At 43.9% G+C, this 23550-nt stretch overlaps 1 protein-coding gene across 9 annotated transcripts in view; it reads right to left on the bottom strand.

Moving 5' to 3' along the window:
- Positions 1-23550, bottom strand: part of CSMD2 (CUB and Sushi multiple domains 2) — a 474291-nt gene that overhangs the window by 147772 nt on the left and 302969 nt on the right. For all 9 annotated transcript variants that reach the window (XM_083751582.1, XM_083751583.1, XM_083751584.1 and 6 more), the window contains 2 exons: positions 6818-7144; positions 906-1100 (listed from right to left, as the gene is read on the bottom strand). In XM_083751582.1, coding sequence (XP_083607708.1) covers positions 906-1100; positions 6818-7144 — 522 coding nt within the window. The remainder of the gene's footprint in view (positions 1-905; positions 1101-6817; positions 7145-23550) is intronic.

The raw sequence follows: 23550 nt of genomic DNA on the forward strand, positions 1-23550 counted from the left end.
AGGTACCCCTGCCCATACGGGCCAGTCTTGCCAGACTCTGGGGTTGTGCGCCCATCTCACTCAAGAGGCCAGGGGTCAGCGCTGTCCGAAGACACTTCCGGGTCACGTGGCCAGCGTGACATCGCTGCTCTGGCGAGCCAGAGCTGCACACGGAAACGCCGTTTACCTTCCCACTAGAAAGCGATCCCTATTTATCTACTTGCACCCGAGGGTGCTTTCGAACTGCTAGGTTGGCAGGCGCTGGGACCGAGCAACAGGAGCGCACCCCGCCGCAGGGATTCGAACCGCCGACCTTTCGATCGGCAAGCCCTAGGCGCTGAGGCTTTTACCCACAGCGCCACCCGCGTCCCGATCCATCTTTGGGAATAGCTAAATTTCCTTGTTTCCTTGTGGCAAAGAGCTGCATAGCTCTGTTTCTGTCATATGAAGTAAATACGTCTGTTCTGGAGATAGTCTCACAGCCTTCCCACTTAGAATTTGCTATAAATAGAGACATCTGTTTTCTTTTATATTTTTCTCTTCCCACTTCCATATGCCTCTTACAATTTGTTTTACTCATTTGCTGCATGAAGGGGGGGGGGGGAATCACATGCATGGGTGCATTTAAAATAAATCCATATTTTAAATGCAATTTCTCCCAAAATACACATTTCCAAATGTATCTTCTCCTCAAAGTACGCATATTTATACACATTTTATTTCAAAACACACATTTTGAATTGTATGTTAAAAAGCCTTTTTTGGGGGGGGGAACCACTTGAGAAGTGTGAAAGCCATCAGAGAAACAAGTTCAAATCCACACCCAGGCGAGTCTGTACTGGAAGAGGCAAATATCAAACTCCTCCAGGCCCCCTACCTTGTCTGTACCCCAATCAAGAACATGGCATGCCAGTTTGGCAGCTCACCTTCACATCTCAGCACGGAGTTGTCCCACACCACGTTGCCTTCCTTCAAGACGCAGGTGATGGTCTCCGAGCCATGTGTCCTGATGAACCCCTCATCACACAGGAAGGACACTGAACTGCCAAGCTGCAGACTGTCACCGAAACGCTTGCCGTTAACTGGCACACCGGGATCAGGGCACTCATTGTGTCTGAAGGCTGGAAGGAAGCAACAAGATGGCAGATGAACAAAAGCATTTCCCTTCCGGTGGAAGTGCAAATAACCAACAGCTTATAGGCAGTCTACATTCATGGATCTTTCTGCAGTAACAAGGTAAAGGTAAAGGTACCCCTCCCCGTACGGGCCAGTCTTGACAGACTCTGGGGTTGTGCGCCCATCTCACTCAAGAGGCCAGGGGCCAGCGCTGTCCGGAGACACTTCCGGGTCACGTGGCCAGCGTGACATCGCTGCTCTGGCGAGCCAGAGCCGCACACGGAAACGCCGTTTACCTTCCCGCTAGAAAGTGGTCCCTATTTATCTACTTGCACCCGGAGGTGCTTTCGAACTGCTAGGTTGGCAGGCGCTGGGACCGAGCAGCGGGAGCGCACCCCGCCGCAGGGATTCGAACCGCCGACTTTTCGATCGGCAAGTCCTAGGCGCTGAGGCTTTAACCCACAGCGCCACCTGCAGTAACAAACCAGTCTGTAATCCTGGACCCAACACTAACTCTTCTGGCCACTGAAAGAGACTTACATCCCATCCTTGTTCACAAGGAGCTGCTAGCTCTGCTGCTGGCTACAGCCAGACTTGAAATCGCCAAACAGTGAAAGTCTGCATTAGGTTCATCTAGGATGGTTTGAGAGGGTGTGAGATGCTGCCTTGTCTGAGTGTTTAACTCATCACACGAGGGTTCTAAGAGGGGTGGTAAATTAAGACCATTTTGATGTTGTAGGGTTTCTGTTTACAGTGGTACCTCGGAAGTTGAACGCCTTGCAAGTTGAACATTTTGACTCCCGAACGCCACAAGCCCAGAAGTGAGTGTTCCAGTTTACAAACGTTCTTTGGAACCCAAATGTCTGATGCAGGTTCCATGGCTTCCGACTGGCTGCAGGAGATTCCTGCCACGCCTTGGTTTCTGAACATCTTGGAAGTCAAATGGACTTCTGGAATGGATTCCGTTTGACTTTCAAGGTACTACTGTATATGCTTTATAAATTAAAATAGAAGGCTGCATCACACATGCTTCTATGTGGCAAGGCTACCTTATCAATATTTGACTCTTACTTCCAAAATGTCCTGTTGTTGAATCTAGGCTCCCATCAGCCCTGAATGTTGGCCATGGGAATATTGGCCAGCTGATGGGAGTTCAAAACAACTGGAAGGCACTGGATTAGCCACATCTGTGTTAACTGAATGGTTTTCAAGGGCAGCCCCATGCAGAGTTTGTTACAGTCATCTAATCTGGGAACAATTCCAGAAAATGAGCCCTATAACACAGCTCAAACAGCAAACTACATTCACATTTTCTGTATGTTTTGGATGGAAATGTGCAGGCCTAACCCTCCTCCCTTGTAAATATTGCTGGGCTTAGCATAGCTTTGCTGACTTCCCTGAAAAATTCACAGACTTTTCACCTGGCTTCCTATATACAGTCGTACCTTGGTTCTCAAATGGAATCAGTTCTGAAAGTCCATTCAACTTCCAAAAATGTTTGAAAACCAAGGAGTGGCTTCCAGTTGGCTGGAGGAGCTTTCTGCACTCAATTGGAACCCGTGGAACCCGCGTTAGATGTTTGGCTTCCAAAAAAGATTCACAAACCAGAACACTCACTTCCGGGTTTGTGGTGTTTGGAAGCCAAAACATCTCAATCAGAAGAAGAAGAGGAGGAGGAGGAGGAGGAGGAGGAGGAGGAGGAGTTTGGATTTGATATCCCGCCTTTCACTCCCCTTCAGGAGTCTCAAAGCGGCTAACAATCTCCTTTCCCTTCCTCCCCCACAACAAACACTCTGTGAGGTAAGTGGGGCTGAGAGACTTCAAAGAAGTGTGACTGGCCCAAGGTCACCCAGCAGCTGCATGTGGAGGAGCAGAGACGCGAACCCGGTTCCCCAGATTACGTGACTACCGCTCTTAACCACTACACCACAAGGGGTTCGAGAACCAAGGTATGACTGTAGATGATTAGGAAACTGACTTTGGTGCTGGGAATTGTAGTTCTGTGAGGGGCACATGGCAGCCCCAATTAACAGAAACTGCCTATGCATCATACATTTAAAGAACATATAAAAATGTATAGTGCATATGCATCCTCTTTTAATACATTACCAAACTATTCCTCCACCTCTCTAAATTTGCAGCAGCAACTGCTTTGCTGACTAACATCCAGAGAGCAACCGCTCAATCCATGATGTGACCCAGAATAACCCCTCTGTTCCCAGTGGGGTGAACAAATTCCACATCCACACTTCTAAACATTAGGCATTAAGCCCCTGGCAACCTATCCCCACAAAACCCCCCAACAGGTTAGGTGACTTTGATGAACCTGTCCCCTAATCTAGCCCAGCAAATTATTTTTAATAATAGCCGGTTTGCAGTTGCCAACCAGAAATACCATTAATTTTGCAGAGCTGTTAACCACTGTTATAACAAAGGTCGTTCATCACTCCTGCCAAGCCAATGTAATCGTGTTCTTTAGAAAATTATAGGAGAGCGCGTGAGAGCACATTGCTATGGAAAGCTGGCATTCATGGCTCAAATTTAAGAGGACCCAAAAATATTTCCTGCTCTGTTATTCTATGCAACAAAGTTTATCCTTTCATTTATGTAGTGCCTGGCGAGCACAGTACATTGAGGCCATGTTAATTCAAACAGTAATATTTGGGGCACTAAATAAATATGCAATGAATATCCAGGGTCTCCAGAAGTGAAAAATCACGTATTTGCAGACTGTTGCTAAGTATTCTTGAATAAAGTGACAGGTTTCCAAATATTTATGGATCCACACGCAAAAATGAAGAAAAAGAAGAAAGGAAGCTGAGGTCACATCCACAACACACATTTAAAGCAACCTGAAGCCACTTTAAGCAGCCATGACATCCCCACAACATTTTTGGGGGAGCTGTAGTTTGTTAAGGGTGCTGAGAGTTGTTAGGAAGGTCCTATTCTCCTCCCAGAACTGCAAATCTCAGAATTCCCAGGGAAGGGGGACTGATTATTAATCCACCCTGAGAAATTTAGCTCTGGGAGGGGAATAGGGGAATCCTAACATGCTTCTTGGGAGAAAAGCGATGACAAACCTAGACAGCATCTTAAATAGCAGAGACATCACCTTGCCGACAAAGGTCCGTATAGTTAAAGCTATGGTTTTCCTAGTAGTGATGTATGGAAGTGAGAGCTGGACCATAAAGAATGCTGATTGCCAAAGAATGGGTGCTTTTGAATTATGATGCTGGAGGAGACTCTTGAGGGTCCCATGGACTGCAAGAAGATCAGATCTATCCATTCTTAAGGAAATCAGCCCTGAGTGCTCCCTGGAAGGACAGAACCTGAAGCTGAGGCTCCAATACTTTGGCTGCCTCATGAGAAGAGAAGACGCCCTGGAAAAGACCCTGATGTTGGGAAAGATGGAGGGCACAAGGAGAAAGGGACGACAGAAGACGAGATGGTTGGATAGTGTTCTCGAAGCTACTAACATGAGTTTGACCAAACTGTGGGAGGCAATGGAAGACAGGAGTGCCTAGTGTGCTCTGGTCCATGGGGTTATGATGAGTCAGACACAACTAAATGACTAAAGAACAACAACAACAACATCTCTCAGGGCCCTTAACAAACTAGAGCTCCCAGAATTCTCTGGGGGAAGCTATGACTGTTTAAAATGGTATCACAGTGCTTTAAATGTATGGTGTGAATATGACCAAAATCATTGCATAAGATACTGTGCCTGAAGCTAGGACAAGGAAGAATGTAGAATAGGCCAGTATTTCAAGCAACCATCTAGTACCATGTGAAATAGTTTCATGGTCTTCCTGTTAATCATTCATTCATTTTACACATACCAGTGCATTTTCCCATCACTTTCCTAAATGCAAAAAGTCCTTTAGAAATGGACTTGTTTTGCTAGGTCAAACCCACTTTAACTGTGCAAACTTAAATTCCTGGTATGCACTTGATCCCTCCTGCAAATTAATGACAGCCTGGAGGTGACCATTGCCTCCCTAAACATACATGCTGAAGAGAAAAATATCATTCAGGGGCAAAACTACTTATTTAGAAAGAAAAATGAACCAGTTCTAACTCAAACAAGCTTTGTTGTTGTTTAGTCGTTTAGTCATGTCCAACTCTTCGTGACCCCATGGACCAGAGCATACCAGGCACTCCTCTCTTCCACTGCTTCCCGTGATCAGGCACTCCCATTTCTTTAAGAACTTGCCATAGTTTGCTGTGGTCAACACAGTCAAAGGCTTTTGAATAGTCAATGAAGCAGAAGTAGATGTTTTTCTGGAACTCTCTAGCTTTCTCCATAATCCAGCGCAGGTTTGAAATTTGGTCTCTAGTTCCTCTGCCCCTCAAACAAGCTACTAAGTACTGGCCTTAAGTATTCAAAGGCTGCAACCCTTATAAACCACATTATTAGGAGAAATGTGTACAAAGTCTGGAAGAAATACCAAAAAAAGAAAAAAAATTGTTGGAAAGAAAAACACCTCTATGGCTATCCCCCACTGAAGCAATTACAATCAAGAGAATTAATATGGATAGACAGTGGGTAACCTACAGAGACTTGTTGGACCTTTCAGGAAGTGAACCCAGACTGAAATCAATGGAAGATTTAAGGAACCACGTTACAGATTGGTTACAGTATCACCAGTTACCAGTATATGATATATTTAAACAAGATAAGAAAAATGGGTTTTTGGACCAAAACTCACAATTTGAAGGAGAGTTATTACAGAATAAGGATACATTACTCTCTAAAATGTATAAATTATTATTGGAATGGGAAACAAAGGACGAACTAGTTAAAGCATCAATGACACACTGGGCAATGGACATAGGGCATAACATAGATCTAAATCTTTGGAGAAACTTAGGAAGAATGATTTGAAATTTACTGCATGCTACACACTGAAAGAGAAATAAATGAAAATGATTCATAGATAGTATTTAACCCCAAGCAGACTGGCTAAGATGTATAAAGTAGAATCAGATTTGTGCTGGAACTTTTTTTCATATGTGTTGGGAACTTTTTTTCATATGTGGTGGGCATGTAAAAAAGTTAAAGAATATTGGGAAATGATTAAAACAACTTTCCCAAAAAGTTTAAAACAACTTTCCCAAAATGTTTAAAACAACTTTCCCAAAAATGTTTAAAACAACTTTCCCAAAAAGAGCGGATACATTTCTGTTAGGAATAGTTCAGTCAGAGGTTCCCAGGTGCCAGAAAAACTTATTTATGTATGCAACAACGGCAGCCCGGGTTTTGTTAGCCCAAATATGGAAAGTGAGGGAGGTCCCAGGTAAAGAGATTTGGCAATTTAAGATGATAGAATATGAGAAATTAGCTGGTCCAACATATAGAATAAGAGAGGGAAAAGAACATGTATTTAAAGAGGAGTGGAAAACTGAGTATATGGAAAATAATTGTGCACAGTTGAAAATGCTGGCAGCATTAGGGTAATTCAACAGTATAAAAACACTTGAGTGATGTAAGATTGGAGACCCTGAATAAAATGGTTATAGTAAAATATGCAGGAATGGTGGATAAGGAAGGGGAAGGAGGTCACTGAATGTATGGTTCTATGTACGATGTTTATTTTGAGATGTAAAATTGAAAACTTAATAGAAACAATTAAAAAAAAAACACCAAAGGCTGTAACCCTGAATAAAGGGGGGTGGAAATGACCCTTCAGTCCATGCAACATGAACATGTTTGCCCACTTACTGGTAAATGTGATATTGAAGCCTCGCTTTTCGGTGGAGTGGTCAGTCTGAAATTCCAGCCTGGCGACATGGCCGCTGCTGGTCAGAGAAGATGGTAGCTGACTCCCAGAGAATGTTCCCAAGACAGGCGATTCAGCTGTCCCTCCATCCTTGATAGCCAGGAAGTCAAACTGGGGCTCCACGTCAAAATCATTAAAGGCCAAATGGATCCGGCTTTCAGGTTTTGCAATGATTAACCAAACACAGTGCAGGCTGCTGCCGTATTCCTCTGGGTAGTTTGGAGAGAGAACGATGCCAGATGACGTGGTGAAGTTGAAGAAGCAGGAAACTGCAACGAGAGTGTGCGAGTGAAGGTTGGTGTCAGTTAGGCATTGGCAAATATGTCAATTTCAGTTTCTTGCAGTTTTCCAATCTTAATTTCAGTTCTCCATGTTTCCACATCGGTTTGAGATTTTTTGGAAAATATGACCTGCTGTAAAAATTCATCAGCATTTTAGTATGAGTTTGTCCTATGATGCATGCATTTGTATGCAATTTCTCCTGCTGTGGAAATCTGCAAATAAATTTCCTCTAATGCAATTAATTTTTGTATTTTTGATAATATATGCATTTTACTGTACACCTTAGCCTAGTTCATGCATTCTGGTACAAATCACTTGGCTGGAGGACAGCACTGCAAAATTAGGAGGAGGGTGGATTTTGAATGATGGGGTTTTTTTTAGTTCATATATTGTTTTAGAAAGTGCACTTTAACAAATCCCACCCCCCCACCCCCATTCCTAATGTCAGACAAGCCACGATGCATCAAACTGGTTTGATTTATTTTTTAATTTTTTTATTAAAATATTTGTTAGTTGCCCTTTATCTAAAGATCCCAGAATTTTGTACAAAAGTGTAAATAGAAACCAATTCAAGTTCCAATTTTAAACCAGGAAAACACCTGTAACAAAATATAAGGGGGGGGGGGGACCAAATGTAAAACGGAAGCAACCAAAGCACAAATTGAAACAAACAAAAAAATATTTAGGAAGGTATTAATATTGCACTGAAAACCTTGGAGTGCTGGTGCCAGCATAAATACTCAGGGAAGGGATTCCAAAGAGCTATAGCTAAAAATACCTTCTGCCTTGTAGAAACAGAAGGCAGCTCAGCTCAACAGGGGACAGACTTCTGAATGTGAGATTTTGGGGAGGAGAGAAAGAGGGGGAGTCATGCAAACTAATAATCTCTCAGTATTACAAAGGCAATACAAGGAAAGGGGAAAAGAAAGGGGGGACAGAAGAAAATTGGCTGCCTCGGCATCAACGCAATAAGCAGCTTAGAAATTAAAAATAAAATAAAATAAAATGAAGGAAAATGTGGCAATATTATTATTCACTTACCCCCCCTCCCTCTCTCTCTTATGTACCGGATTAGCTATGCTGCTAAACTTCTGTCTTGCAGCTGGGTCTTTAAAAATATATAAATAAAGTTATAATGTATGTGTGTGTGTGTGTGTGTGTGAGAGAGAGAGAGAGAGAGAGAGAGAGAGAGAGAGAGAGAGAGAGAATATGAGAACGAGAACCTTTCATTTACTGGGCCAAGTTCAAAGTGCTGTTTTTGACTTATTGAGCCTTTTGTGGCTCAGGACCCCAACACCCCAATGACTCCCCATTTGAATGGATCCAGATGCTGATCTCCATCTGAGGCTCTTCTTCATGTGTCCCTTCCTTGAGAGGTCTGGAGGTTGGACAACAAGAGAACAGGCTTTTTCAGAGGTGATTCCCCACTTGTGGCATATGCTCTTCCCAGGGAAGCTCACCTGGTGCCATCATTACATAGCTTCAGATGCCCAACAAAAAGATTTATTTTTTGACCAGGCCTTTTGCTATTAATTATCTATACACCCCTTTAGTGGGTGGGAAGTTTAAACCTGCCTCCCCCCCTTTCTTTAAAAAGGTCTTTCATATTTTTTGTTTGTTTTCCTTTTATGTCATTTTAATGTATGTGTTTGTTTGTTTACATGTCGTAAGCTGTTTGGGAACCCATGCTGTGGTTCTGATAAAAACCATCTTCTGCCAGGGGAGCAACAGATAAATGGCCTGGGAAGGCTGGAAGATGGTTAGAGAACTTTTCCTTCCAACCCCATCTAGAGGGAGAGGGCAAGGTAGCTGGAGATTGAAACAAAAGAAACATATATCTTTATCAATATCTTTTTTGAAGAGGGCAGTCTGGGAGAGGGGCAGATGACAGGGTTTAGGGGCAGTGTCCTTAAATTAACAGCATCAGGCAATGCAGAACTACATCTCTCTCTCTCTCTCTCTCTCTCTCTCTCTCTGTGTGTGTGTGTGTGATGTGTGGCAGTGCATTTAACTGCCAGTTGTAGTACTAAGTTGTGCTGCTACCTTAGCTCATAGGAGCATACAAGCTTCCTTGACCGAGCCAGTAAGAATGGGTGAATCTGTCAATTTTGGGTTCTCTCAGTTTCTCATTTTTCCTATCTTAAGTTCAGTTATCCACACTTTGACATCATCTTTCAATTTTTTTAAAAAAGTCTTCTTGACAAATCACCAACATTTTAATGCTCAGTTTTGCCAATATGCATATGTTTGTATGCAATTTCACCTATTCTTACATATAGTAATTATGTAACAGTGTTGCCATGCTGCAGTTTGTGTAGCTGTCAAGAGGTGGTGCTGCTGCAAACTATGGTGTGACAACAAACTCAGCTCTCAGAGCTGCTGTGCTATTTCAGCAGTGTTGGAGAGTGAGGAGGGACAGCCGGGGCGAGTGAGTGAATGGGCGGTCCAGGCTGGCAAGCTGGTTGCCCAGGTAAGCGGTTAGGGTAGGTGGCCCCAGTCAAGCCACAGAGGAGCAATCAGGACAGACTGAAGCAGCTCCCCAACATCTGTCCTGCACTGCTGCTGCTGCCCTCTTCACACCCACTGTCAGTCAAGCTGTAAGGGGACAGGAGGTGGTTCAGAAAAGCTGTAAATATTGTGTGCAGTGGCAGTGGCTCTGCAGGGTTTCACATGGAGTGTTTCTCAGCCCTAGCTGTGGATGGTGTGGATTGAACTTGGGAATTTCTGCATGCAGTCCCTTCCTAAGGACACTGTCTCATACTGAATCAAACCACTGGCTCATCTGGATCAGAACTACCTATACTAACCGGTGGCAGCTCTTCAGGATTTCAGATGCAGCTTTTCCTCAGTCCTTCTTGGAGATGTTGGGGATTGAACACAATACCTTTTGCACATGAAGCAGATGTTCTACCACAGCCACAGCCTCTCCCCTGGCGTAACCATTCTGCGTACAGCCAACTCTCCGCTTACATAGGGATTACGTTCCGGGGATAGCACATGAAGCCAAAATTGTGTATAGTCAAATCACACTCCACCTCCACCTCCGAATGCTCTTTCAAGGCCACTGAACACTCTCCCTGCACCTGCAAATGCTCTTCCAAGGTGAGTGCAGTGGCAGGTGGGATTGCTGTTGTCCCCTCCCCCAGGATGCCAGCCCCCTTTTTATTTTTATGTTTTTCGGCCAAGTATGTAAATCCGCTCCACTTCCCTGTGGGGAGGAGTTGCAGTGGACTGCGTGGCCACCCACTCTCCTCCGGGGGTGGGGGACTTAGTCCCCTGTTGCCTGGGGGATCCCTGCCACATCAGCGACTGGCCAGCCAATCCGCTGGCCGGGTGTGTGACTGGGACCATTTAAGCAGAGGTGCAAGCCGGAGGGCTTCCTCTTTGGCTTGCTTCCTCAATCACCCACCCTCCCTCCCTATTTGCAGGTTTTAGTCATTGGCCTTGCTATGGACCTTGGTTGGTCGCCGTTGAGCGGCCTGGTAGGAATTTTTCCACTTGGCAGATTGGCACAGGTCATTTGGTTTTTGCCTACCTCGTAGTAATCATCACAACTTTGTTAGGGTTGCGGTTAGGCATTGTTTGACCTTGTGATGGGGGAGGGGAGGTGTGGCCATCACCTGTTCCTCCAAGCTTAAGGGTATTCCGTTAAGGGAATCCGGGGGGTGTTGATCTTGTCCTAAGCCCGGTTGGGGGCTAGGGCCATGACACAACCCCAACAGGAACACCAGGGGGAGCTCGAGTTGGTATGCATCGACAGGGCTCCCCCTTCTGGTGGTTTACCCTTACAGGACTCCCTGTGCATCGGGTAGGAGTCAGATATAGTTGGGTCCATTCAATGCCTAAGCCAATACCGCTCACATTCTGTAATCAATAAAGTTGTGGCCAAAATTTGCCCAATAACATTAACCTAATATCTGTGTCCTTGTGTGTGTTATTTCTCAATGAGGGGGTGGCTTCGGGGTCTCGACACGCAAAGCTGAATTTGCACAAGTTAAAAGTGCGTAAGTTGTGAGTCAACTGTATTGGTCAATAAGCTCAAAATGCCACAAGCCTCCACTGACCACCTTCCAAAGGAAACTAATATCAGGGAAGCATGACATCCCTGGAACACCTCCCTGCTTAAATTGGGGCAAGCAGAACTCAAAAATCATCCAATGCATGAGGCCTAATTGCAGTGTCTCCCAAAAAGTTTTTGGGGGGAGGCATATATGCATCTTCAGTCATATCAATCTGGGACTGTCAGTGTTCACATGTCCATCTTAGCTACATCTAAGACACTTGCCATAAGATTATTACAGTGGTACCTCAGGTTACACATGCTTCAGGTTACATATGCTTCAGGTTACAGACTCCGCTAACCCAGAATATAGTGCTTCAGGTTAAGAACTTTGCTTCAGGTTGAGAACAGAAATCGGGCTCCAGCGGCGCGGCAGCAGCAGGAGGCCCAATTAGCTAAAGTGGTGCTTCAGGTTAAGAACAGTTTCAGGTTAAGTATGGACCTCCGGAACGAATTAAGTACTTAACCCGAGGTACCACTGTACAAGGTATGAATTCTTTCCTTGCCAGTGCATTCTACACATCACTGTAGACAGCGCACAGTTGTGGGTGGAAATGCTTTACACAAGACATCAGAAAACAGTGGACAGGAGGAGCATTGCACACTATGGAAGTAGTGTGCAGAAGCTGCCACTTGGAGGCTGTTTCCCACAGGAATCTGGTTGTCCGCTGTGGGAACAGGATGCTGAACTAAATGAGCTCCTGGCCTGATTCACCAGCCCCTTCTTATATTCTAAGCAACGGGTGAACCACAGAATTCCAACTCACAACATGCAGACTTTTGAAGTGCTACGGAGCAACTAGTTGCCACCCTGCCTGTCATCCTCTCCCTTTATGAGCAGGCCAGGGGCCTGAGCTAACCAGGTGTGAAGCCAGATGCTGGAAAATTAAAGGCAATTAAGGAAAATGTTTAAAGCACAACAATGAACATGGAGCCCTTTAGCTGTCTAGAGGGATTTCCCCCCCCCCCACACACACACACATTGCAGCTGACAGGGTCCATTTGCTTCCCATAGCAAGGAGGCTGTTTAATTGGTACTGTCTACTGCTTGTCTAACACATTACTGATTTAATAGTGCCCCCACCAACACAACACACACAACCAAACTGGCTTGAGACGCTTCACCTCCTACTCCTGGATACCCTCTGGACCTATCCCTCCTTCCACCTAGTATGTAAAACCTTTTCATGTTAATTGCCGGCCAGAAGGAAAGGTTCATCAAGCATGTTTTCCCAAACACAGAACTGTATTATTATTTATGCTGTTGCTTTTCCACCTTCCCACACCCCCCACCAAAGGTTATGATGCCATGATTATATTTTTTAATCTATAAGGGCTTCTGCTGGTTTAGCCATTTTCTGAAATGAGAGAGGAAATGGGAAGCAGTTCCATTACAAGGACAAAAGAACTTGGTGATGCAATTAAGTCATGGGTGAAATATCTTTTTCAGTCCAAGGGCCAGATTCCCTGATAGTCAACCTTCAAGCGGCCACATTCCAGTGATGGGCAGGGCCAGAAGCAAAGGTTGGGCAGAGAAATAGATGCACCTCCCATCTTTGTGCTATAGGCTACATTCCAAAATATGTTAATACAACAGGGCTTTTCCAAACTCCTTGCTTTATCCAAACTTCGTTTTCAACTGTCACTTTGCTCCCTCTGTGTTACTTTCTGCTTCTTCTTCTCAAACCTCTACTTTTGTTTACAATGGCCACCTCTTTTTCTCCCAGTATCCCTCCGCTCCAGTTTACTCAAACTTCTGACACTGTTTAAAACAACCACTTTTTTCTTTTCAGTTTTCCTCCCTTCTCACTGAACTCAAATGCTTCCCTCTTCCTTTCCTCAGGAAGAGATAGGGATGTAGATCCTTCAAATATTTTGTAGTACCTTCCTAGAATGAAGGAACTTTACTCAAACCCTTGCCATTGTTTAAAACTGCTATTTTCCTCTCCATTTTTCCCATCTCTGCTTTACTCAAATTTCTGCCAGTGTTTTAAGACACCAGTTTTCTTCCCCCAGTGCTCCTCCTTTCTCACTCCCATGCCAGGGCCACTGCTATTTTGCAACTGGCGTTCACTTTTGTTTCCCTACTTGACTTCAAACAATTGCAGGATTATGACAAGGCACTACAAATCCTCCAGTGAGAGCTGTGTGATGACATTCTTACCTTTTTATCATAGACAGAGACAAAAGTCAGAGGTTTCTGCACACTCACACTCAGCTTGCATCCAAGCAAGCAAGATGCATCATCACAGGCCAACACTTTGCTGCCAGGCAAAAGTACTTGAGAACGAGAGGGAACAGGGATAATGGTGGTGGTGCAGCTGAGTGGCCAACAGAGAGTTATGAAGGTCAGGAAGAAAGGCCCCTGAAAAGTGTTAAACTAGTTGTCCTACACTGGCAGAGGCAAGCAATTCTATTTATAAAGGCTTCCAGGACCAAATCATTCACAACAGTATCCAAATTGCTGGTGAACTTCCATACCACCTAAAAGACCTGAAATGTGGTTGAATGTATAGACAAAGGCAACTTATTTACTGAAAAAAGTTCTCCAAGTTAGACATTTACACACCTCTGTCTTGAAACACATTGACCCCCCCCAAAAAAAATACCACTTTATGCATCGCCCCTCCAGACATGAAACTTGATCATAGGCCTTTGGAAACTCATACAATCTTACTGGAGACTAGGAGCTGTACCCCTATTCATGTTGCTCACCAAGCCCACCTACTTGCCACCCTTTGCCAAGCCCTATCTCCTTGCCAACCCCACTCCCTTTACACTTGACCAACCCCCCATTACAGCTTTCCACCCACTTTACACTTCATTCCCTTCCCCCAAACTAGTGGTGAACATGACTTTCGCCTTTCCAGAGCAGCCATCACAACAGTATCAGAAGCATGAGGGTGGTTTACAAAGGGGACAAGGATTTTCTCTCCTTCATTTCCCTCCCACCCACTAGTGGTGGTGCTAGCAGGGGAAGCAGCAGCATAGCATAGCAGGATGGTTGTAGGGTAGCTGCCCCAGTCTGTCCCTGTGTGGCTTACCTGGGCTGCCCACCACCTGCACTGCTTGTTCTCTCTGTCCACTCACTCCCCCTTTCTGCATGAGCAACAGCTGAATGACAACACCATTACAATTTTATTATATATTAAGAAAGGGATTTTTCAGAACTGCGTACAGGTTTGAGATGGAGCCCAATGGCTGTTATTTTAAATTTGTGGAGAAAGAGTACATCTGGGGGAATTGTGAGAACTTAAAAATGGCAGCTTTCACACTTGACTGCCTAGTGGAGGGGAGCAGGGCAGTCATCAGTGCTGGTGAGTATTGCACAGAAGCAGTTGTTCAAAGGTGCCAGTTGCCAATGCCAGGCCAAGGTTTAATTTTTCCGGTATGATGGGTGAATGACACTTCATGGAAACACAATGCTAGAAAAGGACTTTTGTGGAGAGGGAGGGGAAGGCAAGGAGTCAAAATGACACCTAAACTTTCCACCTAAACTTTAAACAGTTCAGCTCTTACATTTACCCAAATGACAGTAAGGTCAAGGAATTATTCAGCCTGCCTCTTTCATTACAACAGGGTTGGAAAATCTTTTTTCATACCAAGGGCTGCATTCCGTTCTGGACCACCTTCTGGAGGCCACATGCCAGTGGTGGGAAAAACCAGAAATAAAAGGGGGCAGAGAATTGTTTTCCCTTTGTACAGTAGGCTGGCTTCTATATGCACCCCTCTGCGTCCTCTATCCAGGCAAGCAACAGGCATTATCAGAGCTTAAGGACACATTCTAGCCAGGCAAAAAACACTCATGCAGGGTATGAAATAGGACTGGTGAGGGTTGTGACCTGGGGAGAGTCACAAGGGCCAGTTAGAGAGACCTGGAAAGCTGCATTTGGCACTCAGCCCTGAGATTTCCCACCCCTGCACTACAAGAAAATATGCTAGTCCACAATCAGAATGAGTTGCACTTAACCTCTATTGAGGAAATAATAGCAGTTGACAGGAAAGTAGTACAATGATGAAACTAGTGCTTGATTTAGAAACAGAGAATTGATCACTTGGCTGTAAAATAAATGCAATGAACTACCTACAGCCAACATCTGGCTTTAAATGCCTTCAGTTCTTGGCACATGCACCTCTCCTCTCTACACATTCTGCAGTTTCCTCCCCCTTCATGCTCTTGCTTGGACTGATCATCTCTAGAATCAGAGGCAACTTCATTGCTAGAGACTCTCACATTGTCTGCCTCGTTCCCCTGCCATGACATTAGAGAAGTTCAGCCACTTAGTGCCAATTGTTTTGTGAACACCACCATCACAAAACAGCTTTAATACACAACCACACAGATAAATATCCATGGAAATATACTTTGTGCAAATCAAGGATTATGATGTGGCACTACAAATCCTCAATTGGGGGCTGCATGATGACATGCATACATTTTCATTATATAGAGAGACGAAAGCCAGAGGCTTCTGCACAGCCACCTTCAATTTTTGATCCAGGCAAACAAGAGGATAGCCCAAGGACTATCCAGCTTTAAGACCCAATTGTTTAACTGTGAGTATGTGTTCCACTACTCATGAAGTTTGGAAAGAAGCAAACCCAGCTCACCCTGAGCAGAAGTGTACTGAATCATAAAACGGATCCATGTGAACCACTTCACTGTGGGGAGTTTAGGTCAGCATGGGTTAGCCTGCTTTTGCATTTTGGCCACACTCACTTTGACATGCATCCCCAGGAGGATTGATCCATCCCTGGGTTAGCATAAAGCCAAAGCTCAGGGCAGATGTGCATTGCAGCCTGAAATTCAAGTAAATTCACAAAGCAGCTTTGACACAAACATGATATCTGCAGTGACTCTGTGGTGCAATTCTGATGGAGGACAGTCTTATGAAGGGACCAACAGATGAAAGGTGACAATGCAATACATATCCCCAAGACCATCCTTCCATGATGTAACAGTGAAGAACACACAATGAGTAAAGCACACTTATCTGCACCTTCTCCCCTCCAATCCCAGCTTGATAACCCGTAACCTCTCACCTAGCAGTGATTAAGCTGTGGCCCTAAAGAAGTTGTTGGACTCCAATGCTCATCAGCTCCAGCCAGTATGGCTAATAATCATGAGTGGTGGGAGTTATAGTCCAGCAACATTTGAAGGGTCAAAGCTAAGCCACCTGGGCTCTAACCCCTTTCTGATTAGCCATTCTAAAACCCACCTCCATGTGCAGGCCAAGGTGGTTCCTAGGCAAGATCCAGCTGTTTTATCCTGTTGGCAGAGGCAGTTTTAGGGTGGCATGACTGGTGTGGCAGCACTGGGCACTGCGCTGCAGGAGGCACCACATTTAAGCATCACACAGGGCACCTCTGAAATTTAAGAGCCCAAAGTTTGCCACTGCTGTTGGAGATTAGTTGATAAAATGCTTGTACTCTGAGGTTGTTGAGATCTGAGTTCAAACTCCTGCATGAAGCTCTCTTTTTGTGTGTGTTTGTGTGTGTCTTTGGGCCAGTTACTATCAGACTCAACCAGGTTTTGTTAATTTATACCTTCAATGTATGCAGCTCATAGTACAGAATAACCTACTTTCCGGAGCTGTTGTGATGATAAAATAGGAAAAGCTCACGTACACAATCTTCAGTCAAAAAGAGGAAGCATAATACACAAAATTGCAATAAAATGAAATAATTGATTTACAAGGGGGGTGGAGAGGAAAGTGGGAGGAGGAGGGGAGGGAGGAAAGGTCAAGATTACCTTTGCAACAATTAGGATTTATAATCTGCATTCCAATGAACCAATGAAAGATAAGATTCTCAAGATGATGAAGTCTGAACAGCCCCGATGTTTGAACTTGTACAGTAAACAGAAGAATGTGTTGGGCATGCATGTGGTCACAAATATATTCACATACCCACCCACTCATTCTAGAAATGCTCTGCTTACAATTTATTGGACTGCTCTTTGCAGCAGGCAGTTTATTTTTCAGGACATCAGCAAATGTAACTAGGCTTAAGGGGATTTGGCACAAACCTGCGGGAGGTTAATCCACTACATATTCCTTCTGCAGTTCTCTCCTGAAGTTCAAAGCAGAATCCACAAACTCTTTTTAAAATACAGCAACCCATAAAACAACAGGCAGGCAATTACTCCTCAATTCCTTAGTGGAACTTGGCAAATTACAAGGAATGGTTCTTTTATTGTTTAATTGTTTTGAGATGTTTCATAGGATGCAATTCAGAAATGGAAATAAATAAACAGATAAACAACCTCAGCACAATGTTATGTAATATTTGTACTCAACAGATTCCTACAAAGAGATTTCCCAAATTAACAGATGTTACATACAGGTGTCGTGAGCATCCACCATTTTTCTGCTCCTGAGGGAAACCACAACACACACACACACACACACACACACACACACACACACACTCACCATTAGCAGATTTGTTAATACAGTATAGTAGTAGCATAACCTTTCAATTCAGTCCTTCTTCTTATTTTAAACCAAGATAGTTCCTGCCCTCATACTTACAATCTAAAAGACACAATACAAAAGGATGAAGGGATGAGGTCAGAGAAGGAAAAAAGCAAACTCAGGCACTAGTAGTGAGAAGCTGGGATGGAAACTGCTCAAAAAGAGGAGCCAAAAAGAGCTGATCTCTCAGTAGGGCCAGTGCATTGGGGTCTGCAGGCCCTTCTCTTCCTCTGCTGCAGCCTAATGGAATGGCTGTGGGTTGGGCATCCCATATCTGCCATTGCTGACAGAAAAATACCCTGAATGGACACAGCTAGACTGTGGAAAAGCAGAAACCAGGATTTGTCTGCCTCTGTCCCTTTGGAGTGAGAAACCAGAGGCTACAGGTCAGAGTGTTTCATGGATGGGCAAAATGTTACCACACTTTGATGCAATTCAACTCATGCAGTCTAGTCACTGGCTCCCCTTAAACTGGAAGGGCTAGAAAAGCAACCATGTCAAGATCCGATTTATTCTGGGCAACAGTAGCATCTCCTGTGACTGACTCTGACTTCTGATTCCAGGTTGTGACTCCACAGGTCTAGAAATGGCTACACCTTTCCCGCAAACTCAAGGTAAATCAAGAGGAGGCTGAAGCTAGGCTCCAGCTTATGCTGATCAAACATAACTGAGATGACTTTGGAGACAATTCCATTATCTTGGTTCCTTTGCTAAACAACATGCCACACCTGTTACCAAAAACCCAAGAGAAGATATGTTAAGAATGTGAGAAGAGTGGCTGGATGAGGCCAATGTCCTATCTAGTCCACCATCCTGTTGTCACAGTGGCCAACCAAATGCCTCTGGGAAGCCCCAAAGCAGCACCTGAGCACAAGAGCAAAACTCCAGAAAGTGGTATTCAGAAGCATTATTGCCTCCCAGCTGTGGAGGCAGAGCATAACCACCACTGTTTTGTTTCCCATCACTCATTTCTTCAACTTGCCATTCTGGGGCTCTGTATGAAGTTGTGCATTATGGGAAGGAAGAAGTGAGAGAAGGAAAGTTGGGAAAGAAAGCAATAGTCAAGTGACAGGTTAATTTTTAGCTCATCATAGTTAACAGGAAATTATATAGTGACTCTGGAAACATTGCGAGGAGAAAGCCATTGATCACAGTTTGAATTCCCCTCTTATAATCCTGAAAGCATACATGGGGCAGTGAGCACAAGAGGCTAGACATTCAGAAAGCAGCCTGTTTATGATGGGGGCCTGGGATCGTTCAGCAGGTATAATAAGGCAATATGGGATTAACAAGAACAGGTAATTACTACTAAGGGTTGCAAAATTAATGCACGAGAAAGAATCCATTTTGGCACACAGGAGGAAGGGCTAAGAGGAGGATTAGCAGAGAAACGAGACTTCAGAAGGGGAGAAAAACTTTTACAGCTGTTAAAAAATGGCAATTAAAAATAGTCCCCCACTTAAATCTAAAAAGTGAATTTAGGCCTCTCAGGTGCCTACTGCATCATGGGTAACTGTGGCTAATGCAAAATGAAACAGGAAAGTGAAGTTTCTAGCTCAGGTGTGGGAAACCTGTGGTCTCCAGGTGTTGCTGAGATACAAATCCCATCATGCCTGGCCATGGTTGTGAGGGCTGTTGGGACTTGTACTTCAGTAACATCTAGAGAACCCAGGGTTCCCGAGTGCTGTGCTAGCTGACAGATATTGTAAATTCACGCAACATTATTGGAGCCCAAGCAAATTTAAAAACTCAGGTGTGAAAATGCCCTTAGAGGGTGGAATGAACATGAAGCGCTCCTGTTTTCCATGGAGGTAAAACATCAGGCAACATCTGGACACAGAGAGTTAACTGTAAATGAAACAGATAATTCTAGACACAAATAATATGCAGAGGCTGTCAGTATTCTCGGTGGATATCCTCTCCTCTTTTTTTTACAAAAAAGAAAGTTAATATCCTGCCTATTGATCCGAAAAATCTATATGATGGCTCAGAAATAAAACCAATACAATAGCCAAAGAAGATGATACAACAGAAGCACACAGCAACAGCAGGGAAATCAAAATCAACAAACCAAGAAGAATTAATCTGGCTGCCCACTTGCACAAAGCTTGCATGGAGGTTACACAATGCCTGTTCTTTACTGAGCATCCATTATATTTTCTTTAAATGATGATTATACATCTTCCTGTCAATCAGTCTTTATACCACATATTTTAGTGAATCTACCTGTCACTGCATTCCCGCCCCAGCAATTTTTATTATTATTTTAACACAACAATACAAACAACACATGAAACTATACAAAGTTTTTCCAGTTTTATGGATATATTGGGTGAAGCCCAGCATAGGAAGAAGTGAAGCATTAATTAAGGTGATAGCAAAAATGATCTGTTCATAAACATGGAAATATTCATCTTGCCCTAAGTACCCGAAGGTCAGGTCATCATAGCCACTGGCCTACTTACACAACCTCTCCACACAGGGGCTTGGGAATCCAGGGGATACAGAGAGTAATGGAAACAAAATCTCCTCAAACCTATCCCTCTTAGATAATCCTCTTGTCATCCTTCTGTGCTGCATGAGGCTATTCAAAAGAGCTACGTCTGAGATGCTATTTATCCAAGCTTCCATCAGGAGCTCTGAGTCAGATTTCCAGTGATAGGCAACAACAAATTGCACTGTTAACAAAAAAGAACACTAGGTCTCTGTGCTTGATCTCTGGATTTTTGTCATTTTGCAGTGATAGCAGGGCTAGGGATAGATCAAGTTTCAATACTTCGGCCATAACGGAAGAGGCAATGGCAAAAATCCATGCCCCCCTTTTTTGCGCTTTGTTGCAGGTCCACAGCACATGAAAAAAATTAAGCATGTCCCCTGCAGTCCTTTTAGCACAAAGGGGAAAGGGTTTTGTTTAATCTGGAGAGCCACACTGTGGTCCAGTGCCATCGGAGAAGGACCTTGAGGTGCACCAACTGCAGGTGCACAAAGGTTATCTTAACCACCTGGGGGGCAGGACCACACCCCTTTCAACTTATATCCATCAATTTGTATCTCAAGGTCTCCCTCCCAGACCTAAATGTGGGATGTTTAAGCAGTGGGGTAAGGGGGAGGATACACCCAGGACCAACACGGAGCTCCTCTCCCTCCAAGGCAGAAAGTTGTTCTTAAGAGTTATTCGTTTCCCTCACTGCTCCCCCGGAGAACCACAGAAAGGGAAGTGCTCTAATGGATGGTGTGGAGGGAGAGAGCTCAAGCTGTTCCAAAGGGGTCTCCAGAGAGACTCTGATGAGTGGAATTAAGTGTTTGGCTTGGAATGCATTATAGTAGGACTTCAATGGGGAACACCCAGCCCGCCCCCCTCTGTGCTGGGTCCATAAAGCGTAGTGGGGCTTACCCTCCATCTCTTTTCCTGGGACACAAACTGTTTAACAGTTTTTGGCAATGTTTAAAACTTGCAATTTGGAGCAGGGATGGGAATCACTTGGAATACATCCAGAAATCTGGCAAAATAGACATTTTGACTGCTGTGATGCAGCTGAGGCAAATTAAGACGGCTCCACCTTTTTAATTCTGCCAAGATTTCTTTGCACAGGTGGCCAAAATTTTGCTCTGAGAATTGATAGGGGTCTGACATAAGAATTAGACCTAAGTATTTTTTTAAAATAACACCACCACCACAACAAAATTGGGTTGGAGTAAAGGTAGATGCAGTGAGTGGCCACTTGTGTTTGGGCTGGGACATGTTAATTGGGAGGACAACGCATTTAGCGTATTAGATTCCAGTCCTGCTACATGATAAAACATACTGAGCTGTGATTTTAATGGTTTCAGGGCTTGTCTGGGCTTTTGCAACATTAATAGCATGTTAGTCACCAACATATTTACCTTATGTTCTGCTCCACAAAGCATCACCCCCTCCAGAGCAAATGGCAAGGGTGAGAGAGGGCTACCTTGTTTACTGCTCCCCAAAAGGCTGATTGCTGAAGCATCGTCCCATTAATGGAGATCATTGTATGGGATTTGGAGTGGAGTAATTGCATCACATGGAGGAACTTCAACCACAACCACGTTTTGGAAAGTAGTAGACTTAGGAAGTTCCACTGAATTGTCACATTCAGAATTTGGTGCCCTATGAGGCCAACGCTGCAGAGGAGCGGGTAGAGTTGACTTCATTGATAAGGTTTATTACCTTACTAAATGCCCCTGCGGGGCATGAAGACAGTTTGGTAGGGCACTAAGTAACGATAGGGCAGTAAGTAATTTCACATCCACATTTATGAGGGTGATAGGAGCCCAGAGCTCTGGGTTTGAACAATAACAACAGTCTGGAGTTGTGCCACATAAGTGGATTTTTGCTCCCATCCAAAATAAAATAAAACAGTTTAATCAATCATGACAACAATTCTTCTTCTTAAGCTTTGTAGTATTCCACCATGAAGTCATCAGTCTCTGGGGATTTCCCAGATTTGAGCTTTTGGATCACTTCCAACACCTCCTCCCAAGTTACAGAGCAGCTCAGAAGTTCTATCTGCTTGTCAGACAGCTCCTTTAATTTAACCTTGGAAAGGTATGTATTTATGTTACACTGATCCCAGACTGTCTGACGATTACAAGGGTGCAAATAAATTTTAATGCCAGGTCATCAGTTGCCATTTGCAGGACTTGTCTCTCCAACTGACTGACTAAGAGTCTCATTTGCCATTTTGGACATGTTCAAAATCAGATTCCTCAATGTTTCCATTTCTTTTTTTTTTTTACTTGAGCGATAACAAGGTGGTTGCCCAGTCCGAGGAAAAATCTTTGCTAATTTTAATGACATATTCATCTGCTTCTTGGGCCTCCTCCATTGTGAGGATTGTTTTGTGCTCTTTTGTGAGTGGCAACCTCTGCTTTTCATGTCGGAGTCAAGAGGCCTCACCTGACAGCTCTGAGTACTCTCCCACAACTTCTTCCTGTAAGTCAAGTTTATCTAGCATACATTTGGGGACACACAGTCTCTAACATCACCTTGCTGGGAATGTAGTTTTTGAAATGGGAAAGTGGAAATAAATGCCATGTTGCCTTAGATGTCCCATTGTAACTGGAGAGGTTGTTCCACCATTAGCCTCAAAAGTTAGCCACTCCCCCAAGAACATTTTTTTGTAAGGTAAATTTGCTGTGCCTGAACAGTTTAATCCACTTTAATTGCACAAACCTAAATTTCCAAGTATACTATTTAATCCTTCCTACCAAACAGTAACAGTCTGGGGGCAACTCTAATCTGAACAGCAGGTCCAAGCATCAACAAATTAATGATTTTTCCCTAAGCTGCAAATGACCAGGATTAGAGCTGTATGTCAAACTCTGATTTTGCTGACATTTTAGTTCCATTTCAGAGATAGGTAATATAGCTTCTTCCATTTCTTGAATGCTGTTCATCCCAGGTTCCTAACCATTCACATTCACCACACATTTCCATATTTATGTATTCAGTTTCTAACTTACTAGTCATAGAGGCTTCAAAATAATAGTGAGGTTAAAAGAAAGAACAATTACAGTGAGGGCAGCCAACCAAAATTAAAATACAGTAGATGGAAACTGAACAAATTTAGGAACCTCCCCTCAGAGGTTGATAGATGGGGTCCATAGTGAAAAAACTCCACACCAGTCCCCAAATTGCATCACCAAAGTAACTAAACACAAACATCATATAAGGGTTTGTTGACCAAATCAGTGATACTGACATGTGAATCCCTCTAGAAACTCCATGTTCAGGAGCAGTATGCCTTATAATGTCTAGGTAAATATCAACACATGGTGTGGAATCATGACACTTTGCTGCTTGTCTTTATGGGTTGTTGCTCAGCATCTGTGCTCA

This window comes from Podarcis gaigeae (genome assembly GCF_964106915.1).
Source record: "Podarcis gaigeae genome assembly, chromosome: 8".
Taxonomy (NCBI): Eukaryota; Metazoa; Chordata; class Lepidosauria; order Squamata; family Lacertidae; genus Podarcis; species Podarcis gaigeae.